This window comes from Vigna unguiculata, chromosome 9 (genome assembly GCF_037176805.1).
Source record: "Vigna unguiculata cultivar grain cowpea cultivar isolate G323 ecotype 2 chromosome 9, ASM3717680v1, whole genome shotgun sequence".
In the NCBI taxonomy this organism is placed as follows: domain Eukaryota; kingdom Viridiplantae; phylum Streptophyta; class Magnoliopsida; order Fabales; family Fabaceae; genus Vigna; species Vigna unguiculata.
Window position 1 is genome coordinate 6,434,538 of NC_140800.1, and position 14,462 is coordinate 6,448,999.

The 14,462-nt window shown below is 31.5% G+C and overlaps 1 protein-coding gene across 1 annotated transcript; it reads right to left on the minus strand.

Moving 5' to 3' along the window:
* Positions 1–261: 261 nt before the first annotated feature.
* LOC114164160 (uncharacterized) lies at positions 262–988 on the minus strand. The gene has a single exon (XM_028048708.2). It carries the CDS (start codon positions 935–937, stop codon positions 512–514), a length of 426 nt encoding a protein of 141 aa, XP_027904509.1. The 5' UTR covers positions 938–988; the 3' UTR covers positions 262–511.
* Between the last annotated feature and the right edge of the window lie 13,474 nt (positions 989–14,462).

Here is a 14,462-nt window from a genome sequence, read left to right on the forward strand (position 1 = left end):
AAAAACCTCAAACTTTTTCAATCTTTCCAAAATAATAATAATTTTTTTATAAATTAAAAATCTAAATTTTTATATCAAAAAAGATTAAACAAGCAACACTGCAACTAGTTGATGGACTTGTTTTGTTTCCTCAACCAAGTAATACTTTAGAAATGAGATAACTTTAAAGGGAAAATATTTTCGGCATTCAAAATACTTATTAATGATATTAATTATTTTTTTTCATAATAAACAGTTGATATTAATTATTTTCATAAGAAGTAACAAAGACTAACCAAGATCATTATCATTAATAACAAAGAAAAGAGTTGTGAAAATTTCATTCACCCACCTTTTTCATGGCAAAGAGAAGAAACTTAAATCTAAAACATAGTTTAAAAGAGACTAGATTATTTATCTAAACAATAAACATCCAAATCTCTAACTTTCAGATGTTCTATACAATTTTTCGATCCCACATCAAAAAGCAAACGGCGGCGACCGAACATGCACACGGCGGCGGAGAGAGAGTTCAGGGGTGGTGGTCGCGGTGTTCCCGGTGGCGGATGAAGTAATACCCGGGCACGGGACTTGAGCGTGGCGACCTTAAAGGCATCTCGTTCACCTGTTTCCCGTTACTATCGTAATAGATTACGCCCGAGAAATCCAACGGCTCGCACTTGTCCCCCATCAGAATCGTCTTCTGCCACACCCCGCCGTTCCCCCAATCCTTCTCGCCGCGCTTCTTCTTGCTCTTCTTCGGCAGAAACGGCAGCGTTTTGCCGCCTATGTTGCTCAGAAGCTTCTTCGGTGATCGCAGTTCGATCCTCCACTCATCCTTCGGCGGCGCCGCCGCCTTCAGCTTCCGCGGCAGCCGGCTTGCTCGCTTCGCGAGCACCGCCAGCACCGCCGTCACCGTCACCAGAAACTTCTGCGCTTGTTGCTTCGTCGAGTCCATTGCCGAAAAGGAAGAGAATAACAAGAGTTTCAGTTTCGTGGAGAAATGTGAAAATGTTTTGGGGTATTTATAAGCTCCCGGAGTCTCCGCTTCCTTTGAATATAAATAAAGCCGGTCAAATATTTAATCTTATATGATAAAGTTTTTTAATTTAACAGTTTTTTTTATCATAATAATAATAATTGTTTATTTTAGTCTACAGATTATTTTTTTAAGCTATATAATTGTCTTTAAATTAAATTCAGATTAAATATGGGTTTAGTTCTGAAATTAATCTTCAAATGATTGTCTTGTTGGTCAAATATTTTTCTGAGACTTGTAATGTAGTTAAATTTTACTAAAACAATCACACATTATATTTATTATTTACTAAATAATTTTTATAACTAATCAATCTGCATAAGATCATAAAATTTAAATCTTATAATGTTTAGAAAAATTACGGTGAGTACACGTGGGTGTGTGATATCTTTGCATCTATTAATTACGTATTTGATAAGGTTAAAATTTGTCTTATGGAGATGCATTACCAGGTTAAGTAGGATACTGAAATTTAATGACTGGTATCATTTATAAAAAAATTATGAAGGTTATGTTTTCCAATGGAATTTTTAGGAAAGTTGTCTGAAAAATGTTTATCATTTGTGGAGAAGGATAATTGCACACGTTTAATTTCTTCCTCTGTGCCTCTTTGATTGTATATCATAAACTTTGTACTACTTTAAGATAGTTAAATAACAAGATTTTTGTTGTTATTTATTTGATTTTGATTTGCTTTATTTTCATTATCATTAATTTTATCTAATTAAGTTGTCGGATTTCATTCTTTGTATGAAATGCTTAGACGTGAAAAAGGGGAAATAATATCAACTAAATAATTATTTATCCACATTAAGGAAAAGTAGTTATAACATTTTTCAGAATTTGTTTTACATATTAAGGAGTTATTAGATTATTATTTTGTTTTAGTTTCCTTTGACTTTAGCTTTTTTCCTTTAATTTTAACTTTAATTCTTGTTTTTTTTTTTCTTTTTGTATTCATGTTTCCAACTTTTTTTTATTAAATATTTAGTTTTGTTTTTTTAAATTTTCTTTTTATGTCTTAATTTTTAATTAGTTATATTTACAAATTATTTATCGTATTATATAAAAGTTTATAAAAAAAGGTGCAATGTATTGTATAGAAGTCTCTATATTCAAATAGCATACATATAGAAAATTTACATTCACTCATGATAAGTTGAAATTTTTGTGAAGTATCATACCATCTAAAATTTTATATAATCTTGAAAATTAACCTGCTCAATCAGAAGAAACAATTTAAGAATGGAATTATGAAATTGTAGTATATGTTCAGAGTTATTAGGGCAATAACTTAATCTAGAATTCTTTTACAAGACTATTTAGTATTACTTTTAAGATAACGAATTTCTCATGTATTATTTTGTGAATTTAATTAATGCTATTTTTACTAAAAGAAAATAAATTATTAAATTTGGTGGGGCTGGAATCATGATAATTTAGATAAATGAATGTTTGAACAAATATCATGAAATATGCTTAGCAATATGTACCTACTATATTTTTGTCTCTATTATATGTAAGTATTTGGATAATATTTAATTATTTTGTTTACTATACATAAAGCTTTTAAATTATAGACATTAAATGTAGTAGAGATAATATATTTCACATAGATGACAAAACGGATTAGCTTTCACGAACCAATTTGTTAGTTTATGTTAAAAGAAATGGGTTGGAATATAGACTTCAACCCGTAAATTTGTTCTTATTTGAACTATTCAATCCGATAATTTGACGAACTAAAATACGATCAGTTCGTTTCGGTCAGTCAACCCATATTTTTTTAAATTAAAAATAGAAATAAAAAATAATTTTTTTATATTGTATTTTTTAAAATTGTGTAAATATATAATAGTATTATAGTTTAAATCATTAGCACTTATAAATTAAGTTCCAATTATTAGTTATAATAGGATAATATATCATGTAAATAATCATTATTTTAATTTATCTAATTAAAAACATTACTAATCAATTAAAATTTTAAATTTTTTTATATGATTAAATATGCTTTTAATATTAATTTACATGTATATATAAACAAATTTAAAAAAATATATAAAGTTTGAAAACAAATTAAAAAAAATGATGGCCCAGTCCGGTCTGGGGCCTGTTAGCCTATCTTGTCCAGGACGAATTATTATTATTGATCCGTTTTTGTTTGATGAGTCAACCCGACCCAACACATTTTTGACGGGTTAAGGACAAATCAGACCAAAATGGGTCGGACTACCCTGTTTTACCATCCCTAATTATGTAGTGAAAATTAATGTTTTATATATATATATATATATATATATATATATATATATATAATATAATATAAATGTACTTCATTATATAAAATAAACACAACTTGTATTTAGAAACACCACAGAAATGTTATGTTTTCACCTCGAATTAATAATATTTCAAATCGATTCTAATATATACATTTTCATCTCTCAATAAAAATTTTCTACCAATAACAATATTACAACAACTATCATTGAAAACGATTTCAAAAATTGTATAATGATAAGATCCTTTACAACTTTAGTTGAGCTGATATTTTTTTAAAAGAAAACATTTTGATAACCTAAGAACCTATTCAATAAATATTTGATTAAAAATACACTTAATCGTATATGAATAAGACGATAAACGTATTATACAGAGATTAAGAAAGATCTATTTTGATTATACTTCAAATGGATGCGTATTTGTGAAATATTGGAATTTGGAAATTGAGTTTTAAACTGCATTGAGGTGTACAATTGAAAATTTAAAGGGAATAATTTAAAATTTAAAATTAGGTCACCAAAGTTATGTTTAGGAGTGGGGAAGAACATAAATTCTTCCTAAAAAAAACTGGAATGTGGTGATGATTAAGAAAAAAAAATATATAATGTGATCAAGAACGTGTCGAATTTGGTCACCAAAGTAAAAGATCGTATCATTATGTTTTACACGTGTCGTGATCCCAACCACTGCAAGTGTAATGGGAAAACAAGTGGTTGAGTCAACGTTGGTGGTGTCTGTGTCTAGCCGCATTGCGCTCCATGTTGGATATTTAACTTATATTTAGAGAAATTACAATGAGTTATAGTTTTAATTAAAAACCCATTTTTTAAACCCTACTTATCTTTTTATATTTTAATAAAGTGATGTTTTTCTATTTAAAAAATTATTAATGATATTTTATATAAAAAGTATGAAGAAGAATTTATTTTCAAAGAACAACTTTTATATCTTAAAACTTCATTTTGTAATTTTCACTATTTTCAATGAGTTTTAATTGATAAATTATTGTTAAAATAAAGTATAGAGACAAGTGTTACTCTATTAAAAAGTTAAGAAAAGGAACGTCATTTTATTACAAATATAATAAAAATAAATGTTTTTTAAAAATTAGAAAAGTTGTATTGTCGTTTTATCAAGATCTTCATAAGAGAAATGAGTGTACATTTTAAAATTAAAGAAGATGTGAAATTATTGTAAAATCGTGAAGAAAATTGTATATTTATTCTAGTTTCATTATTATATTTACTGCTAATAATGTTAACTATTTATTCTAGAATAAATTATAATTATTAATGATAGTGTAAAAACTTAATTCATATTATAATTTTGTAATGGGAATTGGGCACTTGGGGGTGAAGTGGGTGATTCTGATGCATAGCATTGAAGGCAGAATCAAGTTGTACAATGTTTGTGCGTTTCTCATTTGGAGTGGCCCCACTAACTCGTGTGACACATTTACAACCATCAACATCCCACCTTATAATTTAGTCTTTAAGTTCTAAATGGCGTGGAACCATGCATGGTGATGTTTTCAATGAGGCCACTTCGGAGTGGCTTTTGATGGAAATGTTTATTCATCTAAATGATTAAAGTTATAATTATATATTTAGGATTTAATTATTCATTTTCTCTTTATTTTGGTTGAAAATTTCTAATTAGGTTTTTATTTTTTTTCAATAAAGTATTATTTTTTTAAATAATTGACTCAACTAGGTATTCTCTATTAATATCTTACAAACGGGTTAAAAATATATTATGTGGCAATTCTTAGTTTTTTAGTTTTTTTTTTCAAAGTTTTTTGTTATTCACGTGTCAAATCTTGTGATGTGGTATGTGACACTGTCAAATCTACATAGAAGAGTAGTGTCATGTGCCATTGTTAAACAGAATAATGTCACATATCATATTGTATTCAATTTAGTCTATACATATGTGTCTCTTTGATTCAATTCAATTCCAATTTTTTTTAAATGTAACAACTATCTAAATTAAAACCAAATTCATTAGATTGTAGAAATTTTCTTCATCTTCTTCTCCTCTTTTTATTCTTCTGCTTCAATGGAATTGAGAATTGGAAAGGAAAAAAAGGGGAAAGAAAGTGTGTTTGTTTGTGTGAGTGATGAAGAAATGCAAGGAGGATCCTCCAGGGGTGAAGTGTATGGTGAATGGAGATGACAATCAATTACGAATTTAAGACCCTAAGTCAGTGGATCAATATGCTAAGAGAGGACAAATATATAAGATTAAGGGGGTAAAATAAATTTTATTCATATACTTACTAATAATTTTAACAAAATCAGGGGTTGTGCTTGCTCACTCTCGTGTACACGTAGGTTCACCACTGATGGCAGATGTGAGGTTTTGGAGATGGAGATGGGGGTTTTATGAAGATGTTGAGGGTGGGGAAGTATTGTGCGAGTGATGTGTAGGTGGAAAAGATGAAGGTGATAATGGGGTTAAGTGTGGCGTGGTGATGATGAAGCTAATGGAAATGGTAGCCATGGGTGTGGAGATTGGAGAGGATGAGGAAGATGATGGAGGTTCGTGTGGTTAGAGAGATAGAGGAGTGAGTGTGTGCCCCTGAGTTAAAAATCATGGTGCGGAGCAAAAGTGTAATATGGGAAGTGAAAATTTGGAAGAAGATGGAAATGTGGATTTTTTTTGAGAGGATGAAGAAGAATGAAGATGGTGAGTATGGGTTTGAGTAGCGTGGGTTCTTGTATATGTTGGGGTTTGAAGAATTTGTTAGGAAAGAGAGAAGAGGTGAAACAAGTGACAACGTGAGGGTGGAGAAGATTTTAAGTGGTATAGACAAATGTGTGAATAAAAATATAGGGGTGTGAATGTAAAAAACTGGATTTTGGACTAGCAACCCATTAAATAGGGAGTTTGAACAAAGAACAAGGTATGCAATGAGTGATTTGGTCTTGGGTTAATGGCTCATGTAATGGGTGTGTGAGGAGTGAACTTTGGAATGCAAAGAGTGAATTGGTTTTGGATTGATGACCCACTATGATGCACGAATACGATACATTTATCGTATACGACACGTATCCGATACGTCAATACGTTTATTTTGAAAATAATAGGATATGATATGAGATATATGAATATTGAAAAATGGGTACAATAATTCTTAAAAACATAATAAATATATTATTGTTATTGTGTTAATCCAAATTAAAATTATATGTACTAAAGTTATCAACATAAAAAATATAAATTATTGCCATCATAAAAGTACCATTGTAGAAAAACTCTTAAATAATGACCAATTTTAGTAACCAAAAATATGTTAGAGACCAATTTATAGACTAATTATTTTGGTAGTCAAAACCTTGGTAGCTAATGTTAGTGACCAATTTAGAAATCAATTATTTTGGTAGTCAAAATCTTGGTAACTAATGTTAAGGACCAATTTAGAAATCAATTCATAATAAAAATGATTTTAATTATCAATTTAGAGACTAATTATAATTTTTTGGAATTATTTTAGTTGCCAATAATTTTTAGTTTTTAAATTGATACTTAAATTAATCACTATATAGTGACTAATTATTTTTGTTACTAAAATTAATCATTATTCAAAGATTTTCTTGTATTGTACTACGACTTTGTAAATTAGATACTTCACTCATAAGTATCGATAAAGTATCCTAAAGTATCGGATACAAATACGTGTCAGATACGGATACGTGATCCAAGTTGAAGTATCGGTGCATCATAGATGACCCATATTGAGGGGCTTGCGAGGTAGTAATAAGGGAGGTTGGGTCAAACTCAATCTGATAGTGACAGGGGGTGCAAACAAAAAATTGGGAGGTGCTAAGAGTAATGTTTAATTTTTAATAATTTTTAGTTTTTAAGTTATTTATTTTTCATTTTCTTTTTAAATTTTGGTTTTCTCAAATAAATTAAAAACCTTTTTTTATTAATAAATCTTATTTACTTGAACGAAATTGGATGTTGATAGAGACCACCAAAATTTATATCTTGGTTGAAATCTTATCTAACCACATTTCATTTTGTCATAGAAGGATATTATACTCTTGTCTCTTCTTCATCTTTATTATCTTAAACTTATAAAAAACCAAAGAGGGAAATAAAATATTTAACTAAGTAGGGTTGAATTTTAAAAACGATGTCTATTGTCTTAGAATGTTCTTCCTTGAAAACCAACCTTGGTATAGAAAATGAAAGTTGAACACTAAGTTTAATAGCTTAAAAGATAAATGTAAAACTAGAATTTAAAGTTGATCCACGTGGAAAATGAAAAAAGAAGAAGAGAGAGAATAGTTTAAAACTCATTGGGTGACTTCACATAATGAATAATACAAATACTTTAGCTCTTTCCACAAAAACTTATAACATTGACCATGTTGTGTGGTTCCACTTTTATTCTTGTGTTAGACACTTAGGTTCAATTGTGTTGAAATCAATATTGATAAAGATCACACAATGTATTTACAAACAATAAGATAAATGTGTAAAGACTAAGAAGGAAGAAGAAAGATTATAGGAGAATTTAATATCGATTTAGAGCAAACTGATCCTACATATAGTATTAGTTGTTCAACCTTTTGAATAACCAATTTTCAATATCTTTACAAGTTGTTACAAGCACGCTCACATGTGAATCAAATACAAGATAGGAAGATAACAAATCAACTCTTGAATACAATCAATAGAATATAGTTTAACCCTTTGATCACACAAAGAGGATGTAACACATATCTCTTGAAACCACGTCAAGAGAATCAATTTATCCCTTGAAAACTAAGAGAAAACAAAATGGGATTAACCCACAAATTCAAAAAGAAAAAGAATGAAAAGATATTACCCGAGTTTTATAGTAGAAGCATTCTCTAGTGTTTTCACAACTTTAACACATAACCCTTTTTAAATCTTTGAAAAAAAATAATAGCGGTGAATGAATTCTTAACGCACTCTTGAAACAAGTTCAAAATTGCTTAGATGAATAAATAACTCAAATTTTGTATTTAAAACTTGTTCAAAAGTTTTTAGCATGTTAGTGAGAGGTTGAATTTATAGATTTTTCAAAACTTGGTTTAAAGCTAATTATGTTACAAATAATCAATTATGATAAGTTGGTAGTAAATTATTTGAAGAGAAAAAAAGTTTTAGTGAAAAATCACTACAATTTTAATTTGTTATGATACAAGTTAATTGGTTAAATTGATCTTCTTCTTTTTTGAAAAACTTTTAAGAACGTCTTAGTTGTCTATTGTCCAGAAAAAACACATATTTAATTGTGTAGCATTTGAAAAAATAGTCGAGCTAAAACACATTCTTGATGAAATAAAATGTTAATATTAAAAAGGAGAGATTTGAATATAGCTAAAACATTGCACTAAAGATTTTTTCAGATTGTACTATTAAAGTCTTGAAGGGTCATTTAAAGTTTTCATGAAAAACATTCACAATTGTTTTATAAAATATTTTTACAATTGATTAAGAGAAGCACTATATGAGTAATACAAAGAGACAATGAACACTTTGAATTTTATACTTGTTGATCCCTAACCTGTGTTACATCCAGTTTTGTAATCCAAATTGCAAAGGGTTCCACTAAATAGTCAAATGTTTACAAATATTTTTCATTACCACTTTTGACTCAGATGTGTACACAAAGTCTTTCAGGTTATTAATCGAACTTCCTCTAAGTTAACAAGTACATAATGTCTAACCAATTTATACAACAATAAAGTTGTTTTTATAAGACTTCACACTCAATCAAATAGATATGAAATATAATAACTGTTTGTTTATAATATAACTTCATACAAACATGAAGGATATACAATGAAAGTGTTTTTCAATGTTGTATTCGAAATCAAACAAACTAAGTTTCTTTAAATTTTACAATATAGAGCATAACTTAGGTCTATTCTCAGATGACACGTATCAATTACTTTCAATTTTCAGTATTCTTTTTGTACAAATTAAATTGGGGATTTAAGAATTGAAATTATGAAACACAAATTACAAAAAAAATAAAAATAAAATAAAAGAAGAATAAATGAAAAGAAAATCAATAGATTCAATATCCAAAGAATCCTCTTACACATTGTTCCAAATATTTAGATCCAAGTTTGAACAATTAATCGATTCAATTAATAAACTAAACTAATTATACAAATTGGATCAAAGTATCATTTAGTCCAATTCATATTTAGTCATTAAATTAAGATAATTTATTCCAAATTTGAATTCTAAAATTGGAAATGTAATTTGATATCACAAATAGAAAAATCAAAATTTCAGAAGAAAAGAATAAACCCGAAGTGAAGAAGGATTTGTGCAAAATTAAATTTGACTTGTTTAATCTTAATTATACGAGTTGACCCTTAAAGATTTAGTTCTTCGTTGTTGAAGAAAATAAAAGCAAAACAAAGGACGAGTGGAAAAGATAAACAAAAATGAAAGAAAAGGAGAAAAACTAAAACTCTGAAATTTAGTAAATTATATTTATCTTTTTGTTTAAAGCACATTTTGACGATATCTAAGCTTTGGAAATTGAAGTAAATGTGGGCTTTAAGTATGTCCATAATCCCAATTACAAAAGTTTAAGCTAATACATGAAAAGTCTATTGTGCATGAGTGCCTTTACAAAATTTTAGCAAATCTTTTAAAATTCTAAAAATTGTAAGAAATAAAAGATAACTCCAAATCCAACAAAACATATGTTCATGTTGAAACCTTAGAAATTTATGATCCAATGTAACAAAAACAAGTCAAAAATAATTTTTATATAGAATATTATGACAAAAACAATGAACAATATTGAGATAAGATGAAAATAAAAAATTAAGCAAATGTGTACAATGAATCCAATTTATTACCATTGAAAAAAAAATGATGTAAAAAATGAAAATAAATCATATGAAAAGTGCAAGTAGAGAATTTTTTTTTCCTAGTATAACAAATGATATTTCTAATTCACTAAAAGTTAGGGATGTCAAAACAGGTCAATTTGGCCCATTTAAGCTTGACCTGTTTCTGAGTCGTCAAAATTGGGTCGGCTTGAGCCAAACCGTCAATGGATGAGTTGGTTGGTTGGTCGACCTCTTCCTTTTTATTTTTAGTTTTATTTTACACATGCATTTTGTGAACTTGCAAGAAGGATATGCTACAAAAACATAATCAATGAAATCATTCATTAGAGATGAGATAGGTTGCAACCAAAAATCAAAAACCCAATTTGCAATCATCCCTAATGAATTAGAAACCCCAATTCTCAAAAAATCAATAACCTCAATTCACAAAAATTATTTGCAAAATCAGAAAACCCAATTCGCAGAATCACAAACCTCAATTCGCAATTCGCATAATCATGTGCAAAATAAAAAACCCCAATTCACAATTTGCAAAACCAAAAACCCCAACTCTCTCCCAACATTCCAACAACCATCACCCATTATTGTCTTCTCCTTCATCTCAAACACCCACAACCAGAAAAAAACCCATTTAAAGTGGGGAAGGAAGATTGAACAATAATGGAGAAGGATTGGTGGCAACACTGGTGAAGCTCCTGGCCAACAATGCGCCTTGGAAAAGTTGAGTAACACTGGCGATCATATTCGACTCTAACATTAACAACGAGGTGAAGATGGTACAACCGTTGGTGAAGGTGGTGTTGTTGGGGCGTCACGCATAGAAGAAGATGGAGATGGGTGCGGTAGTTTTCGTTCTCTTTGTGTCACATGTGGTTGTTTATGTTGTGGCTGAACTACGAACGAATGAGGAAAGGTGAATTATGAGAGTTGAAACAGGTTGCTGGTTTTTGTGGGTTGGTCTGTCTTGTGGCCCGCAGGCTAGCAGGTCGGGCTTCTTTAGGCTAGCGAGTCCAAACACGTAATCCAACCCATGTTTTTTTTGGACAGGCTAGCAAGCGGGCTTGTCAAGCCTGACCCATTTTGACACCCCTACTAGAAGCTTTAAAGAGTGAAAGAATAAGAGCTTATGCATATAAATGGTTTTTTGGTGAATGTTTCTTTATGTGCATGGAGAGCTTATATTTATAGGTGTAAAAAAAATCATTTCGACCTTGTGAGTTATCTTTGGTGTTACCTTTTTAAAATATATGTTTGACTTTGGCTGACACTTCATTATTATACTCGTTTTATTGAATACAAGGACACATTTTATCTAACTAATGTTGACCATTTTGACTGCATTGAAATGAATACACATCACTCAGGGAGTAGGTTGTGCATGTGTTAGGATCTTCTTTGATGTTTGTGAGTTTAGTCCTATAACTTACAGACCATCCTCGTGAGCATATATTGTGATATTGGAGTCATCTACTTAGATCTTGATCGTCTAGTGCTTCAATTGTTTAGCCATGAGTCTTGTAATGATACCTCATGAGACTTATTGTGCCTTTATTTACTTGTCGTTAAATCTTTGGACGTCTATTAGTTTTTCATAAGACATTTAACGAAAGACACACCATGTCTGTTTGAATTAGAAGTAATATTAGGTTGACTGTGTAAGACCCGAGAAAATTAAATAATTATTTAATAAATGTGGGTAAGAGGAGTCTTTAAGACATTTAATGCGGAGTACTATGACATGGAATAGTACTAGCTTAAATGGTTAAGAGAACTTAATTCTGTGAAAGGACTTGGGTTCGAGTCCTATGTGTGCCAATTGTATGTTATTTAACTGTGCATTATTTTATTGATATATTTCAATGTGAGTCATGATAATGTCATCCTAAAATTACAAGAATTATCACGAAACATGATTGGTTGAATTGGTTGAGCACTTGCTTTGTGATTGATGGATTGTGGGTTTAAACCTTGCTAAGAAAAAAACTAAACTTTGTTTTTGCCTACTTTTATTTTTGGCATGGAATTGAAGAGACAAAATAACCCTAGCTGTCAAGGGATGATACAAAGTAATGGTTAATGAATAACCATTAAGCCACATTTTTAAGTAAAATTCGTTCTAGTAAATTAAATGGGTAATTAAGAGAGCATTAAGATTGAGAGAGGGAGAAATTGGAGAGAGTGAGGTCTGGAACTGCGTGTGAACCATTGGGCAGAGGAGTTCTAGTGAATTGGTACGGGTTGCAAAGAGGATTGGAAGTGAAGCCATTGTTGGAGGAGAAACAAAGCTAGGGAGAGTCATTGGGTTAGATACACACCTCAATCTCGAATTTGAAGCAAGGAATCTAGGTAAGGGGAGTTGTTTATTTATGTTTTAAATTCGCTCAGTTTGTATTGGACCTTGCTTGAGATAATTGCATGAAATTCCTGTGTATTCACGCTGTTTTTTGAGGTTTCTGCCCAGAAACCGCCCGACGGTAAGGCCCGAGCCGCCAGGCAGCATAACAGATTTTGACTGTGTTCTTGGTTTTGGCATGAACCGCCTGGCGGCAATGAATATCTACCAGGCGGCGCAACACTGTTCGCGTTTTCTTGTTTGTTTTGGGATTTCTCGTGCGGGAGTCAGTGTGACTTCTGGAATTGTGTTGCGTGCATTGTTTGGGTGAATTACTACTATGTACTTTGTGATAATTATGTATGTGGTGATACATAGTCAATAATCTTGTATGATAAATCCTTATTATAGGTTTGGGTTCTTGGAAGGGAAGGAGTGATACATTGATGTTAATTATTCTAATAATTATAATACGCGAAAGGGATGATATTGCACTGTGTGACCTTGGAAAATTTTAAGTGAATTGGTGTGGCTTGGTGTAATTTCCTTGTGGGTCAAAACATGGGAGTAAAGATTTCTGGGCAAGTGTGGAAATCTGGCTTGTGCCAGTTATTGATGCACCGCCTGACGGCACCTTGCTAGCCGTCAGGCGACGCTTGGAACAAGGGCAATTGTGTGTTTTGACTGGATGGTTGCGAAAGAGGCTGGTTGGAGTGAATTGGGACAAAAAAAAAATTGGTCAATGAGATAGGAAGAATTGGTGCCAGGAAGTTATGGTGATTAAGGCTAGGGAAGGAGTTGGAGGGTATGTTATGCTAAGAGTGGGTTGGTAATGAGTGTGGAAATATGTCATGATGGTTTAATTAGTTAAGTGATAAGAAGGAAAGAGATAGAGCACAAAATAGTAAGGGGTTGAGAATTCATATATCGATATGTGGGGATTGGGGACTTTTTCGCCTATAAATAAAAGAGTGAATGGGAAAGTTAGATAAGAAGGAAACAAGAAATAACTGATTTTAGTGCTGAATCATAAACTATGATTTCGGATTAGTATAGAGGTCATGGAGTGTGGTCAATGGTGATTCAATGTGGATAGTTGGGCAGCTGGAATTAGTGGTATAAACATGGGAAACAAGTATATACTATTGAAGGATTATAAAGGTGTTTATGAGTAGAGAGTGTGATATTAGGCATAGTAATGGAATGTGGAAAAGATGCATAACTAATTGGTTAAGTCTAGGATTGTAATGAGTTGAACATGGTACAGGGACTGAGCAAGACTTGTTCGGTTCTAAGTTGTTTAGTAATGGTGTATCTAAAGTGTTGTGGGTGAAACACCTAGTTTGAGATGGTTGAACGATGAATTTGAATTATAAGGAATTAGATCCCGTTGTGATGGATAGGAAATTAGAACTAGGTTCTGATACGAGAGTATGCCATTTCGATTTTGGAAGCAACTAGATTAAAGGACAATCTGGTGAGTGCCAAAAAACCAGCAGGTTTCGCCACTGTATGGCGCCTGGCGGCTTGAGTAGGTGCACCAGGAGATAGGACCCTAGGGAAGTCCCTGTCCCGCGTGACGCTTGGTGGCAAGGTGTGGTCCGCCAGGCGGAAGACCTTCAAACAGAGACTCTAAACTGACCTGGCGCCTGGCGGTAGAGATGTTCCACCAGGCGATTTAGGCAGATTTTGCCTGGCGACGCTTAGGCTGCGCTAGGCGATAACGCTGTTGTCAATGACTTGTTTGTGTGTTGTTTTACACAATGATGTTATACTTGGATCAGGAGATGTTGTGCCATGAGTGAGTAAGTTCATGGATGGTGGTGAACATGTGATGATATGAGCAGGGAGGTTCATATCCAGTTAGTCTTGTGTGGGGATACGAGCGAGGTAGGTTCGTATCTTTCGTGCTCACACTTGAGAGATGCCGCGTGCGGGGAGGTACGTAGCTGGTGGATCACATGTGTTG